Raw genomic sequence first — 17,690 nt, forward strand, 5'->3', positions numbered from 1 at the left:
CATGTTCTATTGGCGATAAATTTGGTGACTGGACAGCCACAGAAGTGTGACAATGTTGTGGGGACATTCCTGTGACCACCTTGTGTGGGCGGCCGAGCATTATCTTGCTGGAAGATGCCTCTTGGAAGTCACCATGAGAGGAACACAAGTGGCTGCAGGATGTCCTGAACATATCGCTGAGCTGTCATTGTCCCTCTCACTACTACTAGGGGTGACCGACAGCTTTGCCCTTCCTTTCGCTTTGCCACTCCTATAGAATCCACTTCTGACTTTGGCTGAAACTGCATGCAAAACTGTTACAAAAGTGTGTGAGGAATGGGGGGAGCACACCTGTGCAGGTGGGATGCTTTACTTATGCCATATTTGGCTATATACAGCAGTTTTGGGGAAGTTTCTTAAAGGTACATGATTTGCTGTAACTTGTGTAATAATGACCCGCCACTCTTTTTTCTCTTTTTAGACCTACAACAGCTGTGCCAGACTGTGCATAAACCAAGAAACTGTGTGCTTATCTGGGTCTGCCATGAAGACTGAAAGTTGTGTAGTGAAAGTAAGTACCCCTCGCCTTTTCCAGATATACTTCCATTTACACTGGCTTTTCCTGGCACATTCTACTTTGTCTCTGTGTCTTACCCGCATACATGATAATCCATGATGGCACTGCCAGGTGCCAGCAATAATACTAGTGTCTTATAAGGGGAGCCATCTGAGTCACACAGGACATGGGGTGCTACTGCAACGTCTGCACCCCCTATGGTTACTTTCCTGTGTGCTATCGGCCATTTCCCAGAAGATCCCCACCATGGAATAAAAACTAGGCATGTATGAAACAACAAATTGGAAGAGGCGCTACTTAAAGGGAACCTGTCAGCACCTTGTGAGCACATAAACTGCATTATAAGGCTCGAAGAACAGAGAACGTTAGCTACCCCAACAGTTTAGGATCAGCTCTGTTCATACTACAGGGAAAGGACATAACATTTTGGACTAACAGAGCTCATTCTACTTTAAAGTGCTGTAGCTCTGGTTCAAACAGCAAATATGCTAGATTTTCTCTTTGAAAGTATGTTCTTACTGATAAGTTCTCATGCTTTCTTGTGGAACTTTTTTCAGGGCGACCAATTTTAAAGGTGGTATTCGGAACTTGGATATTGATGGACTTGCACCTCGGATAGGTCATGAGCATCAGATTGGTGGGGATTCGACTCCTGGCACTCCTGCCGACTAACTGTTTACAGGGGATGACCGAAGCAGCCTCCTGTCTGGCCTGCAATGTCACGTTCCTCCATCACATCCCCTTTCTGTTGCACAGTCCCAATTAAGTGAATGGGTTTGAGCTGGAATACCATGCACCACAGTGCTGTGACTGGCTCGCAGTAAGGAACCACTGTGCTCACCCAAGCCCCCTCAAATAGCTGATCAGTCCCCACACCAATCTGATATCTCTGATCTATCCTAAGGATTGAGTCGTTTAAACCTGGTAAACCCCTGTTTAAAGTAATCCCTTAATTTAGGTGATACTCAAGGGGCCATCATAGCCTTATCAATCTGGTATGTCTTATCATTCAATGCATCAGATAAGAAAATGAGAAACACTCAAATGATATTTCCAAGCTCGTCTATTTTATTGTTACAATACAAGAGATTATCTAGTGGGACATCCTCCACAAAATAAACAATTAAAAGTCTACAGCATGTGGGATAGTTCTCTCTTAGTAAAAATTACAAAGGTTAATTATGACAAAGCTGCATGCTCTGTGTCTGAGACTGTTAGTAAAACTACAATACTTGTCTCTGCAATGGGCACGACACAAATGTTAAGCACATGATGCTACTGCATAAAATATAATTCTCTACTTTCACAATATAATTCTATACTTTTGGCTGCCTGTCCACGGGCGTTGCAGTATCCTGCGGCGGAAATCCATCACGGGATACCGCCGACCTGGAGCAGGAGCCGGCAGGTAGATCTCCGCTGTCCGCCTATCTGACAGATAGGCTGACCGTCGAGAATTGCTATGTAGAGCTTTCACTGCGTTCCCCGAGGCCAGATTATCGCCGCGGGGAACGCAATTCAAAGCCGCCCGTGGACAGGCAGCCTTAACAACCCTCAAATATTGCAGTTTTGATGCTTTTATAATCTTTAAAAGTGGGAATCGAGCAGAAAATATAATTGCAATTTGATGAAATATGAAAGTGTAAACTGGGCCTGGAAGAGATCTTGGAGACTGCTGGCACATTTTAGAACTACTTTCAGCTATGTCTCCTTTTCTAGACTCTCTTCAGAATTGTCTAGTGTGGCCCAGAGTCTCTAAAAATGCATAATCCGTATGGTGCTTTGCATGTACACCAGTCTTTGACACAATTTGAGCCAACATTTTGGCTAAATCTGAATTAATGCATCTATTGTGCCCGGAGTGTGCCTTTTTAAAGGCACATGTGCATATTCTTGCATTCTGAATTTAACCACAGCACACTGTAATGCAGTATGTGAATAGCCAGTGTTTCTGCGCATATATGAGCGTGGCCCGTGCTCAGGCGTTCAGTACCCGGCTCCATTATCTGCTTTTATTTAATGAATTTTAATAGCGCGGTTGTTTAGATCAGAGAATTATATCTACAGAACGGCAGATATTTCAGTTGAGATTATGCTGAAGCAGTATGATTGTGGCGTGAGGAGAGCCATGCTGTTTAATGAGCGCCAAGTCCTTTTCTCATAAGTGATAGTAAACATTTTCCTGGAGAATTACGACTGAGCGTGAACTGTGTAACCATTCCACATTTCCAGTACTTTGCTGTACCAGCGATTACCAGCAATTAAAGAGCAAAAACATATTGTAAACAATCGGATTATTTCTGGGAAACCTATTTTTAGGCTTTGTGCGCCTCTTAGATGTATGTGAATGTTCAACATTGTTAGCTCCTTGCAGATGTTCCGTCTTGTGAGACTGAACGCTGACGTCTTCTCCCTGGTGTTGAGGAGAGTCGAAAGCACAATAGAATACAAGGATCATTGAGTGAAGTCCGTTCCAGTAATTTCTGAGTTGCCTTCTGTTGTGTTTTTCTTTTCAGCTGTTTCTTTGCCACCCACCATCAGGTGACAAACCCTATCCGCTGGGGCCTGATAAGTGCCGGCCTGTCCAGTAGACTGCATTGATGAATCGAATAGTGCATAAGACATGGAAGAGAGAACATAGTCTGGGGAAAAAAAGTGTGTTTCATGAAGAGTATGAGGTGTGGCAACCTGGGGGTTACTCCCTTGCAGAATTGCCATCTTTTCCATTCAAGATGGATGGCACCATGTGCATACAAGCTCGGGAGACTCGGATCTCTTTAAAATCTTGCTTCCATCAGCTTTACTTCACATTGAAGCAAACACTTGTGGTACATACATTGAGCTCAGGTTTCACAACCCACAGGGTCTTCGTCACTATTCCCCACCAGTGACATCTGGAGGGCGTTGCTCTCTTTCAGATCTGGTGATGCGCCTAAATTGGTCCACCGTGGACCGCAGGCTCCAAGTTCCTGATTGCTGCTGCTGCAGCCTCTCACTCTGGCTTTCAGCTAACTTCCCCCTGAGTGTGGCAGGAACTGTTCCTTTTATGTTACTTCCTGCCACACCCACAGGTGTTCTCTTACAACTTTGGTACAAGAATGCCTTCTACAGCCCCCTACCGATCATTCTGGGTACTGCAGTTCTACAGAGGGTATATGGATGAGACCTCATAAAAGGGGTTTTCTGTTTAGGACTCCTCTACGAAGAAGAATAGAGAGAGCGATTCTGTAAGAGCGATTCATTTTCTGATGGACTCAAGCCATCCTTGTACTACAAGGACAATTATTCATTGGATTGGCCTCTATTTTTAATACTACATTTGCCCTCCAACAGTTGCTTCAGGGAAAATTATTTTCTAGCTGTGGCTTTCCCTGGCAAAAGCAACACCCAGGATACTCTGCAGATCACACTGGAGACAAGCGACTGATCTCCAAGCAAGTTTGTTTGGAAGTCATTCAATTGGGACTTTACACTAGACTACTTGTGATCAACCAATGACTATTTTTTGGTAAGCTACAATGAAACAACGAAGACTTCTCTCTCGTCAACCTATCATTTGAACTTGCCCTTTCGAATTATTATTCAGCCGATTTAATTGTCCTGTGTAAAGGTACCTTAACACGGTATTACTATAAAGTTCTTCTTTTCCCTTTAAGCCGCCTGCATATGGGCGGGTTGGACCACACATGTGGGAATCCCACAACGGAGTTCGACCCGGTGCCTGGCCGGTGACCCCAGCTTACCTCTCCACCATCTTCTCCTCTGCTATGAATGTGCCAGCCAGAGCGCCGGCCGGTATATGCGCAGTTGTGAGGATGCCGCGGCATTGCTATGGTGATGAGGCGGCTCCTGCGGCCATTCTGCAATGATGATCGCGGTTTCCTATAGCATGCTATGGGCTGGATTTGCTGCAGAATCCGAAGTTGTAATCCCGCTTTAGATTTCGCAGTGCAAATCCCCCCCGTTTGCAGGAGGCCTGAGGCCTCTTTCACACGGGCTACAAAATTGCACGATTTTGTAGTGATGCAACATCGCTACAAAACGCGTGTTTGTGAAGCCCATGGTTTCCAGTGGGTTTTTTCAGGCTACAAAACATCTCTCATGTGAAAGAAGCATTGGAAACCATGAGCCTCACATTCATGCGTTTTGTAGCTATGTGTTTTTTGTTTTTGTTTTTTTAAGCCCGTGTGAAACCGGCCTAAATCAGAGGATAAATACAGACTGCTGCTATAAATGTTGCAGATTTTTGAATACCAGATTAAGGAAGCTGTCCTACTTCTAGTTGTTTTGTTGCAGGAAGCACATGGCTCCATACATTGCACAGTGGACCAGGATGGTACTCCAAGCCTATTTAAGTCAATGAGACGCAGCCTACAGTACTAACCCAAGCCACTGTAGGATGTACGGAGCTGTATGTCCTGCAGCAAAACAGCTAGAAATGGTGCAACCCCTTTTAAAGAGATTTCACCTTGTGTATGCAGGCATAAATAATTGTCATACCGTGTATGCGCAACCGCAGACAAGGCACTGAACGACCAATGGCTCACCTGGCCAAGTCGCTTAGTTTTTAGCATAGCTTGTATTCCCAAACGACGTTTAGTGTAAGCGTGCAACGTCATTGAGCATTCGCTATTTATTTATTTTCCTTAAAGGGGTTGTCCCGCGGCAAAATCAAAAATTTTTTTTTTCTACCTACCCCCACATTGTGCCCCGTTAAAAACAATCCCTTTGTTATTTAAAAAAAAAATCGCTTACCTGCATCCCCGTTCGGGCAGTTTCTTCTTTTCTTCTTTTAAAGATGGCCGCCGGTCCTTTCCCAATGATACACCGCGGGTCTTCTCCCATGGTGCACCGCGGGTCTTCTCCCATGGTGCACCGCGGGTCTTCTCCCATGGTGCACCGTGGATGTCTTGCGTTCCACTGCCGATTACAGCCACCTAATTGGCTGATCGGCACCACGTGACGGAGCGGAGCTACGATGACGACGGGCAGACCAGCTCTCCGGCGCGAGCACACAGCAGAAGACCGGACAGCGCAAGCGCGTCTAAATAAGCCAGAAGATGCAGAAATTAGACGGAGCCATGGAGACGGGGACGCCAGCAACGGAGTGGGTAAGTGAATAACTTCTGTATGGCTCATATTTAATGCACGATGTATATTACAAAGTGCATTAATATGGCCATACAGAAGTGTATAACCCCACTTGCTATCACGGGACAACCCCTTTAAGTGTTTTATGACGGTCTAAAAATGAATCACCTGTTGGCATTATGTGCCAAGACAAATTATCTAAATCAAAATTATGATAAAAACATGCAATTATGGTTCCATAGAAGTGCATGTCCTTTCTCCTCTTCGGCAGTTGACCACCATTACTGAACCCATTTGTTCTTGACATCTGAGAGTCTAATCTGCATAATTAACCAGTGGTACATTCCCTTTCTTAATTTTTCTTTTTTTTTTTTTCCTTGAGAACAGGGGAAAATTGAAAAACTCATCCTGTAAAATCCATGTTGATTTCTAAAAGTCCTTCTTTTTGTCCTTCTCATTTCCATTCCACTTGCTCCCTGTCTTTATGGTGGGGGAGGGGACTTAACCCTTTCCAATCCACTGTCTGACGTCTAAAGACATTCTGATTGAAGGCTGTACAGCTCCGATGTCTGAAGACGTCCGGCAGGGTATTCTTACTGTATATTACTGGCTGCTCTGTGGTCGGCGGCCTCTCCAGCATATCCCATACCGCAGTACTGGCTCTAGCCAGCAGATGGCGCCATTGTATAATGGCAGATAGAGTAAGCCCCCTAGGAAACCCTGAATCCAAAATTGGATTGCAAAGGGTTGAACTTTTCTTCCATCCAACGTAATAGAAACCAAGCAGAATGGAGCTGGAGCTAGAGTTTGTTTAACATTGTTGTCAATGGAGGAACAGACACAAGTGGAATCAATTCTTTGTATCTTTATGATTCAATTTACCGACTCCATTTAAAACAACTGAGCATGTGCGGGAGGAAACTGGAGCAACCCAACAAAAGGAGCCATCAAAAACTGATCAGAACGATGCAAACAAATTGTAGCCTTTGCTTCAGTTTGCATTCAACGTATATTTTGCCCATCACTTCATTTTCACTTTCTTCTATTATCTAACCCATGCTTAGAAAGTTGAGAACTTTTGGCTTACTTTTATCTCTGCAGTGTAATGGTTAGGTAATATACATACATTTATGTCTACCATTGTATTCATATGTCTTTGATTTCAATAACAAAAAAATTACCAAAAAAGACAAAAGACTGATCTGTTAACATGGCCTATACCTAATGTACAAACGTAATAAGAGTGAAAAAGACACAAGTCATTAAACAACCTGTAATCCAAAATGACAAACCTCTGAGTTGGGTGCCAATTTCTTTATATTGGGGGTGGCGGGAAATCCTTCCCCAATTAAAGATGCTGTCCAGCTACAAACTATAGGCGATCATTAGAAAATCAGATGGGGATCTGCCACTGGGAACACCCACCAATCAGCTGTTCACCCAGCCAGCATGCACTGATCTGACTTCAACCAGAAGCAAACGGCTCCTTTCCCACTGCAGTGGCCAGGTTTGGTATTACGTGCAAAGTTCCAATTAAAGTGAATGATCTGTAGTACCAAGACTGGCCACTGCAGTGGGAACGGAGAGGTATGCTTCCTGCAGAAATCTGCTCCATGCATGAGCGCAGTAGCCCAGCTAATAGTTGGTCAGCAGGGGTCCCGGGCAGTAGAATCCCACCGTTCTACTACTGATAGCCTACGCTAAGGATATGCCATTGATAGTAAAAAGGGGTGTTGAGTTGTCAACTATCTCTACAACTAGTGTTCACCTTGGAGAAGCTTCTGGAGTTATAATGGCAGCTATCAGAAGTTCTCAATTTCCAATATCGGAATGAAAAATCTATACATAGATTTTCATTCCGATATTGGAGGTTGAGGGCCTCTGATAGCTGCCATTATAACTCCTGAAGCGTCTCCATATAACTTGTATACAATTATAACTGGGACTTATAAATTGCCCTCTTCTGTGAAGTTGGTACAACTTCAGCATCTCAGTTTCCCCAGGCGCATTCCTTCCAGGGCTCCTTCACGGGGGCGTATTTGCGCGCACAATACAGAATACCCATTGATCTCGTTTGCATTTCAGGCGTGAAAAACCCCCCCATAATATGCTCCTAATTTTCTGTGTGTTTGCGCACCAAAGATCCCCAATGAAGGCGATGGTAGGGTTCATTAATGCGCCCGTAATATGCTGCAAAATGGAACACCTCTGGAGCGAATTGACCATTTGAAGTGGTACGTCTTGTTGGTCGCCCACAAACGTACCTGCCCTGCGGGCTAAAAGAGTGCAGTAAAATACGCCGATACGCGTGCAAAAAAGAATAGTTCGTTCCGCAAAAGCGGATGGAGTCCTTATGCAGTAATTCTCTGACCTGTCAATGCTCCCGACATGTAAGTGATTGTGAAGATGGAACAGTGCCTCTGCAGCGCCACCTATTGGATGGCAGCATTCCTTCAAATAAATGTCAGACCCTTTATACAGGTCTTTATAACACTGATTGGGAATAGGAAACCAAGCCAGAAAACCTATTCCCAATCATTAAGACCTGTAAGGGTCTGACATTGGTTTGAAGGAATGCTGCCATGCAATAGGTGGCGCTGCAGAGGTATTGTTCCATCTCCCTTATTTGCATAAATTACCCAGAGGAGCATGCATGGCCTTATACGTCTCCTCACTCACCTCTCAGGTGTCTTCTCACACCCCTTTTGCGTGCTCTCCTTGGGGAGAGTCTATGCCATCCCTGACCCACCCACTCCGTAGGTGTCTCCACACCCTTTTTGGGTGCTCTCATTAAGTAGAGACGACACCCGTCTTGACCAAGTAAGTGATTTTTTTTTTTTTTTTTTTTTTTTTTTTTTTTAATATATACCTTTCCAGGAGGATTAACAGAGGAATAGCACAACACTGTTCTGGAGATATCAGTGGGCTAGTCCATAGAGCCTGTGTATATAATGTTTGGCTATGTAGCTACATCATTACCTGAGGTTGGGCTTCGGTCGTCTTTTATGCCTAAGCATTGATTTATGATTATATGCTCTATGGCTGAGTACTAGTGTCTTGTGTGAGACCCTCCTTCAATATCTGCCAGTGTTTCTGTGCTTTGCACATATCTTGTGCTCCGTTAGCTTGCTTACTTCTACAGCCCTTATTGCAGTAATATGGTGGATAGGAGTATTTACTAAACCACGTCGGGAGAGATCACACACCAACTGGAAGGCCACCTTATCCCCAAAGATAACTAATTCCTTAAAGGGATTATGCCAAATTATTAACTTTTACCCAACCCACAGATTAAGGGATAACTTTAGGATCGGTGGGGATCCCAGAGGTTAGATCCTAAGAATAGAGGTCTAGTTGGCCCCCGAGTCAATGGAGTGGATGTCATGCAGGCACGCTGTGTCTTGAGTCACTTGAGTGACCTTTCCTGAAATTGCTGAAGCGCTTGAACTTTGGTCATCTCCGTCACTATCGTTGAAGTGAATGGAGAAACAGTGCGCCTATGTGACTTCCACTCTATTCACTAGTGGACCAACTCGATCAACTTTCTCTGGGTTGTGGGAGGTCCCAACTTTCGGACCCCTGCAGATCATAAAGTTATCCCCTATGCTGTGGGTAGTGGGATAACTTTATAACTTGGCACACCCTTTTAAAGGAACATGCCTGGTAAAACTGATAAGTTGTAAGTATTTACGAATGCGAACATGATCATGATCACAAACGCGAACCTCTTTTCATTCCTGCCCCCCCTCACCTGCTTGTCTCACACTGGAGGTCTCCTCTCTGTATTGCAGTCACTTCCGTGCAGTGCAGCCCCCTGTCTGTTACATATCAGGCATCATAGTAAGATTTTTTTGCTTTCACATCAATCCCAGGATGCATCAGCACAGCATTAGCAAGAGGCTATACCATTTCTGCCTGCTGGGTGCACAGTTTAATTACTTTCTATATTGTACTTTATTAGTTGCCGATAATACAGCCAGCAGGATGAGCTATGATCTCCTCTATTATAACTGTGTAACGGAATGTGTGTGACAATCATCAGTAATGATAGGTGTGTCTGTGTTCCCCTCTAAGCAGATTCTGCGTCAACGGCATCACACAGGCCGAGAAACTGACTAGAAACTAAACACATAAACCCAAGTAAATGTGTGCTGCTCAGAATGAGATCACATGACCGTCTGAGGAAAAAGAGGCCGGAGTTCTGAATAAAAAGCCATAACTAACAAGATAACACTAAATCACTTCTATACACTTCGGGGCTGGTTACGCAACGGGAAAACAAAAATCCCCCTTTTAGCCATAATTCAGAGTCCTAATTTTGTACTTCTCACGGATTCCAGTATAATAGTTTTTAGACTCTTTAAAATTGTCCGCCGTCTGGAAATAGAAGTATTCCTTTTTAATATTCTAAGATTTTACATGATACGTGGATCACTTCAACTACTAGTAGAATTTGGAAGGTGCAGGAACACCGGTTATCCTCTAGGTGTCACAATTGCAACTGCTCCCTATACAGAAAACCATCTAAAAAAAAGTCCCAAGGATATTGTAGTAAGCCGCGAGATCTGTAACATACAGCACGTCGTGTGTTACACTTTGGGTATAGACCTTTTCATTGCATATGATCTCCCGGTGTGGTCGGCAGTGTCCCATTAATGACCTTACGGTAAAATATAGGTGTTGGGTTTGTTTTTGTTTTTTTTTGTTTGCTATTCCCCCCCTTTTTTTCCCCTTTTAATCCACCTAGGGTGTTCATTAGAAAAATGATGTGTTCTAGAGTTCTCCAAGCAGAATGAGCGGCAGGGGCGAGCGCTGGTGCATGTCAGATCACCCGCACGGAGAAGATCACATGGCTTCTTCAAAAGTCAAACGATCAATTTGCCTCGTTTTGGCACTGTACTTAATGCACAAACAGTGCGATCTGCGGGGCTGTAATTGCATTGTTAAGGCCAAGGAACAAGCCTTTGCCTTTTCAGCAGACAGCTGGCAGGGAGAGAGGCATGTTGTTAGGAAAGAGAGAGGCAAGGCAAATAAAATTACTGCTAACGCTCAGAGATCGGCAGGAGCTCTACTTGCCTAATCTTACCGGTGGGAGCAAGCGGCTGTTGTAATCCAATTATAGCAGCATAAGCAATTTGTTAGACACTCCGCATAATGTAACAATTTCCCAATAAACTCTGACTTGTAATAACGTCGGCAAGAGCCCACATAAATCTGCCCGAATGGTGGGGGCTGGAGGATTCGGCTGGGGGCTTGTAATTGGCATCATCAGCACATTTTGTAGTGCAAGGCTTTTAGTGCTGGGATTTTAAAACGCTTGTCAAAAAGTGTACCCTGCGAACCCTTTCCCTGCCAGGGATGAGGCGGTCAGACGCTCCCAGGTCACAAAATAGATTAAAAAGCCAATCTTCCAATAATCAAAGCACGTCCGCGGTAAAGATTTGCCGGGTCGACGTCTACCACGATGGGAATTTGTATGGCGTCTTGCGTTTCATCACCTGAAATACTGCTCGCGGAAAGTTTTATAGATCTTGGCATCTCCTCTGCCCGTGTTGGACCGTTCTGTGTTTACCACTGGGCTGCCAAGCCTTGTTAATCTGTTTTTATAGCAAAATTAGGAAAATAGATTTCCATGCACAGGTAGCGGTAAACGCGGTTTGGGAATGGACTTAGATGGAAGGATAGCGGCTGGAAAGTATTGCTTCACCTTTTATCATCGGTGGTTTCGAGTACGTACGGTGCGGTTATACGTGACGGCAGTGTGCGGTTATACGTGACGGCAGTGTATCAAAAGCATAGATAGATATAGATCGATCTATATCAGGGTGCCTTTGTATCTGTGCTTCCCACCATCACAACTTTCTGTTCTGCTTTGTTGTAGGAGCAGGGCAAGGATATCTAATAATGGCGGTGCCGAATACCAATGGCGCCCCATTGACTACAACAGCGTATGTCTGGCTTCTATCAGGGTGTGTTGGCATTATATGCCGCTTTATTTTTCTTATCGCCTACATTTTGGACCAAATCTACGATGGAGACTCCTAAAGCTACCTCTACATGGTACAGCTATCATTCAGGTAGTCGCTCAGAAAAGTCGTTGGAGCGGACGAATGACAGTTGTTGGTTTGCTTTTACATATAGTGCTGATTGTTCATTAGCGGTTTGCCGAGATACCGTTCTTAGAGGGGATCTCCATGCAAATTCATTCCCAAGTCGTTCAAGTGCGAACAACGATGACTTTACACCAGATGACTTTTAATCAACCAGCAACTATGTTTTGGTAAGCTGAAACTGAACGGCTAGCAGCTTATGGCTCGTCACCCTGTTGGTGCCCGTATTTACACCGGATGACTGGCATTTGAGTTTTCTCTTTCGAGCGGTTCTTTTACCAGTGGTTGTCCTGTGTGAAGGTACCGTTGAGTCTCATTCGCACACCTATAGGGCGTCTGATCCACGCTGGACGTCTCGGCTATGACTCTCATGCAGATTTAGTGCCACTTAGGCTACCTACGCACGGGCGAGGGGCTCTGCCTGATATCGTGCTCGTCAACCTGCGTTTTACCCGCAGGTGCGAGACTATTTTCAGGCAAAATCGTCTCGCATCCCTTCTGTGAAATTCCATACCTCCCGCGCGATGGACTATCAGAAGGGTTTGCCATTGATTTCAATGGGAATCCTCGCATGCGCAACGCACGGCTTGCGATGCATCTAATGTCCCATTGAAAACAATGGGCGATGCATTCCAAAGAATGCAAAAAAAAAATAGAAGATGCCACGATTTTCTCTTGCCGCATAACAGTGAAGGAAACAATCGCTCTTGAGTATGACTCCCTTCAAAAGAATGGAGTTCATATTTGCGCAAATTTCGAGCGTCTCGCGACAAAACTCGTGCAAGACTCTTAGCCGTATCAAACCAGCCTTAACGGGACAAATCCATGTTCGGTAACTGTTATCCCATCAAGACACGGCTTTCAAAATCTGTGCCGTAGGAGCTACAACGTGAACTTCCATAGCATGATGCAAAAATGGTGCAAATTTTGATGGAATCTACGTTAAAAAAAAAAAATGTACTCTGAATGGCGTCTAATTGAAACTCGGATGCAGAAGTGAAAGAACCCTAAAATATATTGTATGCATTTACCATTCGGAAAGCTGAGTGTCGCCCCCTGTTGGCTTTGGAATAGCACAGTCACCTTTTGGAAATGGCATGCTCAGGGCGCGTTCATGTCGGTGATTTGATTTCCGTTTTGAATTTATTTATTTTTTTTTTGTTTGTTTTTTATGGAAACTGAAACCATAACCTTTTTTAAATCTTTTCATGGATCCGGTAGATGGATGGGTTTTTTTTTTCTTTAAATCCGTTTGTTGCTATTTTTTTTAAACCTCTGTTTATTCTTCCGTCGTCTTAGCCTTCTGCGCATGCTCACTTTAAAAATGGCTGCTTTTAGGCGGACATCCAAAACAGGACCAAACTGAAACATTTCCTTTTCAGTTCTTTCACCAATTGACTATACTGTAAAGAAAAAAAGAAAAAAAAGGAAGATAGATAGATAGATAGATAGATAGATATTAGATAGATATTAGATAGATATTAGATAGATATATAGATAGATAGATATTAGATAGATAGATATTAGATAGATAGATATTAGATAGATAGATATTAGATAGATAGATAGATATTAGATAGATAGATAGATATTAGATAGATAGATATTAGATAGATAGATATTAGATAGATAGATATTAGATAGATAGATATTAGATAGATAGATATTAGATAGATAGATATTAGATAGATAGATATTAGATAGATAGATAGATATTAGATAGATAGATAGATAGATAGATATTAGATAGATAGATAGATAGATATTAGATAGATAGATAGATAGATATTAGATAGATAGATAGATATTAGATAGATAGATAGATATTAGATAGATAGATAGATATTAGATAGATAGATAGATATTAGATATTAGATAGATAGATATTAGATATTAGATAGATATTAGATAGATAGATATTAGATAGATATTAGATAGATAGATAGATAGATATTAGATAGATAGATAGATATTAGATAGATAGATATTAGATAGATAGATAGATATTAGATAGTTAGATAGATAGATAGATATTAGATAGATATTAGATAGATATTAGATAGATATTAGATAGATATTAGATAGATATTAGATAGATATTAGATAGATAGATATTAGATAGATAGATATTAGATAGATATTAGATAGATATTAGATAGATATTAGATAGATATTAGATAGATATTAGATAGATATTAGATAGATATTAGATAGATAGATAGATATTAGATAGATAGATAGATATTAGATAGATATTAGATAGATAGATAGATATTAGATAGATAGATAGATATTAGATAGATAGATAGATATTAGATAGATAGATAGATAGATATTAGATAGATATTAGATAGATAGATATCTCCACATGATTTGCATATATTTTTTTTTCTATTCGTTTCACGAAAAACCACAGAACTTGAGCCGAGTATAGCTTGCGCTCAGAAAATCCCAGTGAAATCCGTGGAACTCGGAACAGAATCGTGTAGGTTTTTTGTTTTATTTTTTCTTTTTTTTTTCTTTAAGCTCCTCCCACCGAAATAGAAAAAAAAAGCGTTATGTGAACGCGCCCCAGAATCTTACGACTTCAGTATTAGTACTGCACTATATACAGATGCGACCGACCTACCGACCCTAGAGAAAGACCTATACGTATCCAGATCATGTGCGTTCTGCGTTTCGTCTCGCGCCCTATAAGTGTCCTATGATGTATTGCGCTATGGCGGCTTGCGAGGCTTGTTAATTTGCAGCCCTCAGCTCTCCCTCACTGTATTCCATACCATTCCTTTTGATGTTAAATACTGTTGCAGAAAGATCCCGCTGTCATTGTGATTACAATTGTAATAAATTCCGTTTTAATGTACACACACACATACAGAAGGCGGCGAGCGCGGCTCTTCTCGGCGCGGTTTGCAGCGAGCGCATTAGTAAGCGGTCACGGCCCTATTAAAACAGCCTTTGTCTTCCTGTAACTAATGGCTCTTTCTCATGCTTCTGACAGCGAGCCGCGCACATTATTTTCTCCTGATATTGTAATAATAATGAGAGCAAATTAGAACAATCAGTTTACACAGATAGCTCTTGATTGGAGACGAGGAGCAATATGGCAACAGGCAATCCATCTTGTGACTCCTGTCACATTAACTTCAGCAGTGTGAAAGGATCAGGCGGGGCAGCAGGATCCCGGCCAATCAGAAGCCGCAAATTAATGACGGCCGTATTGTTCTGTGATCAACCTTTTAATTAGCAAGACAGGAGATGGAAGAAATAATCTCAGCCCACAGCTGCCGACTGTCATTCATGTTTTTCTAAAGAGGGAAACAAAAAAAAAAAAATCATTGCTTTAAAATTACACGCTTTGTCTACCAGCGCCGCCGAAATCTGTTTTTGTGATGTCGCAAAGGCTACATATGTCTGCGGAATATCTCAGCCTCCTTCATGCTAATGAGCTCAGCCCATCACTCAGTGATACCCCCGTCCCAGAGACTCTTTATATCACCGCTATAGATACATAATATATATTTATTCTGCCGCTAATGAAACAAATGATCACGTTTAGCAAAAAAAAAAAAAAAAGGTTCCCCCCTAAACAAACAGCTTTCGCCCAGCTGGTAGCCATTGTGCAAAAATGCTCCCGTCACTTTAAAAATGCTGGCGGAGTGCTTTAGTGCATTAGCATTTTAATAGATGAATAAAAATTGGCTTATTAAAAGGGCTGGTTCAGACAGCGTGGTGCGAGGGCGCCGGGTTTAGCACATTGTTGTAGATGGCGTAGTAGGACGGCTCTTCTTCCCTTAAGTATGCAACTTTTATTCAGGCCGTGCCGCCGCTATACCTTGTAGGCTCTGCCGTTGACCTCCATTTTTTTTATTTTTATTTTTTTGCTTTCAACTGATCTAGAACGGCAATGCAGTGTCCACATAGCGAAACTGGTCGCGGAATCCACCGCAAAGCGGTTTGCCGTTCCTTTGAATGGGAATCCGTAACCTAGTTTATGCAGAAGAGTTACGTCGTTTCTTGACAATGAGTCCACGTCGGGATAATCGTAAAGCGCGTCTGCAGAAATAATCACATGGGTCTTGTGTGGCAGCAGAATGCAGCCCTAAGCTCTCGCTCACGACCTGAAGGTTGCCAGTTCCATCCCTGCATAGTTCAGGTAACCGGCTCAAGGTTGACTCAACCTTCCATCCTTGCTGGGGGGTAATAAACAAATGATCTGAAAGCGCTGCAAAAAAATTCTCAATCCTACAGGTCTCTCTTTTGAGGATTAGTCTTTGGAATTGTTGATACATTTCTACCGACTACCGCTCTGCTCCCAACTCGCCCTTCAAAGTATAAAAGGGTGTTTTCTAGGCTTTCTGGACTCTGATAATGACCATCTATCCGGAGGATAGGCAATCAATGGAACAAAAAAGGCTAGACTACCCCTTTAAACTCCATAATAAAACAGTATGCCCTAAGCTCCTAGGCTCCCCCTAGTGACAGCTGTAGACAGTTGAAATTTTGCCATTTGATTCAATCTATGCTGATGATTTGGAGTTCTGCCTCAGAAATTAAAAAATTGGAAAAAATTACTCAACACAGAATTTTGAAGAAAAAAAAAAACTAAAAGCATTCTAAAAGATAGTTTATGTACTCTTAAGATCACTTTTCAGCAATCATTACGTTATCGCAGGCAAGAAGGATTTCTATGATTGGTAACGCCAATGTCCACATTCACAGTCGGTGATGTCACAGCTCACCTCCTTTCCCTTCTTGCATGATTACCGGCGCACATGTCATGGAGCATGTCCACAGCACTCTTCCGTAGAGTTCACGGAGTTGTCTCCAGTCAACACGTTTCTATGCCAGTGTGGATGCGGTGAAGCATGATGATCAAGTAAAGCCATCACGTTTTCTAATAAGGAGATTGGGCTGCATACCCGATTAACCGTATTCCTACAGATTCCATCCGAGTTTTTATTTTGGTTTTAGCTCCCAGTTTGGTCATAATGGCTCCCACTGGCCAATATCAATGGCCCATATGAGATGACCATCCCCATAATCGTGTACAGATGATAGAATTAAAAAATGTACACCCAAACTAAAAGTGGAATAAAACTATGAAACGGCAAATGCCCCAGTAATAATTTGCACACGTGTTGGAACAGTTATGGGGTATGTGAAGACCCCTCACAGCCCTGTAAGTTATAATCCGAAAACTCTGGGTAGCATATACAAGTATACTGTAGAATGGCGTTCTTTCATACAGTAAAAGAATCTAGAGTCTCAAGACTTTAAATTACAGCCAGGAAGAAATCCCATATTGAAGCATGGCTTTTATTAGAGATCTAGTAAAATAATCCCTTTTAAATCTGTATATATAAAATTGAATGTATGTTTGTGTGTCTGCGTGCGTGTCTGTTTGTGTGTCTGTCCTTTATGCGCTACTACACCATTCATCCGATCGCCATGAAACTTTGGGAAGTTGTTGAGTACACTCCTGGGAAGATTATAGGCATAGTACAAATGGCGCGCGTGCGAGCGCCGTCGACAGTTACGCCACCCCCCCCCAATGTAGATCGTTCGATTTCCATCATTGCCACTAATTCTCTCACTTCCCGATGTCGTAGAAACATGAAATTTGGCACGAGCATTGATTATGTCATAAATAGGAAAGGTTAATGGGTCCCAACTCGATTATTCAATTCTAAGCGCCAAAGAATTAGCGTCCAAATCTTACGTACGGAATCTAATTTTCTCGCATCCCAATGTCATAGAAACTTGAAATTTGGCATGAGCATTGATTATGTCAAAAATAGGAAAAGCTAATGGGTCCCAACTCGATTATTCAATTCTATGCACCAAAGAATTAGCGTCCAAATTTCACGTACGGAGTCTAATTCTCTCACTTCCTGATGTCATATATATAATATAATCTATATCTGTCTGTC

General features: G+C 42.5%; 1 protein-coding gene across 6 annotated transcripts in view; it reads left to right on the forward strand.

The window, feature by feature from the left end:
• The window catches only part of BTRC (beta-transducin repeat containing E3 ubiquitin protein ligase), a 213,046-nt gene that overhangs the window by 111,235 nt on the left and 84,121 nt on the right, over positions 1-17,690 (forward strand). For all 6 annotated transcript variants that reach the window (XM_066600943.1, XM_066600945.1, XM_066600947.1 and 3 more), the window contains one exon: positions 461-550. In XM_066600943.1, coding sequence (XP_066457040.1) covers positions 461-550 — 90 coding nt within the window. The remainder of the gene's footprint in view (positions 1-460; positions 551-17,690) is intronic.

Source organism: Eleutherodactylus coqui, chromosome 4 (assembly GCF_035609145.1).
Source record: "Eleutherodactylus coqui strain aEleCoq1 chromosome 4, aEleCoq1.hap1, whole genome shotgun sequence".
Classification (NCBI taxonomy): Eukaryota; Metazoa; Chordata; class Amphibia; order Anura; family Eleutherodactylidae; genus Eleutherodactylus; species Eleutherodactylus coqui.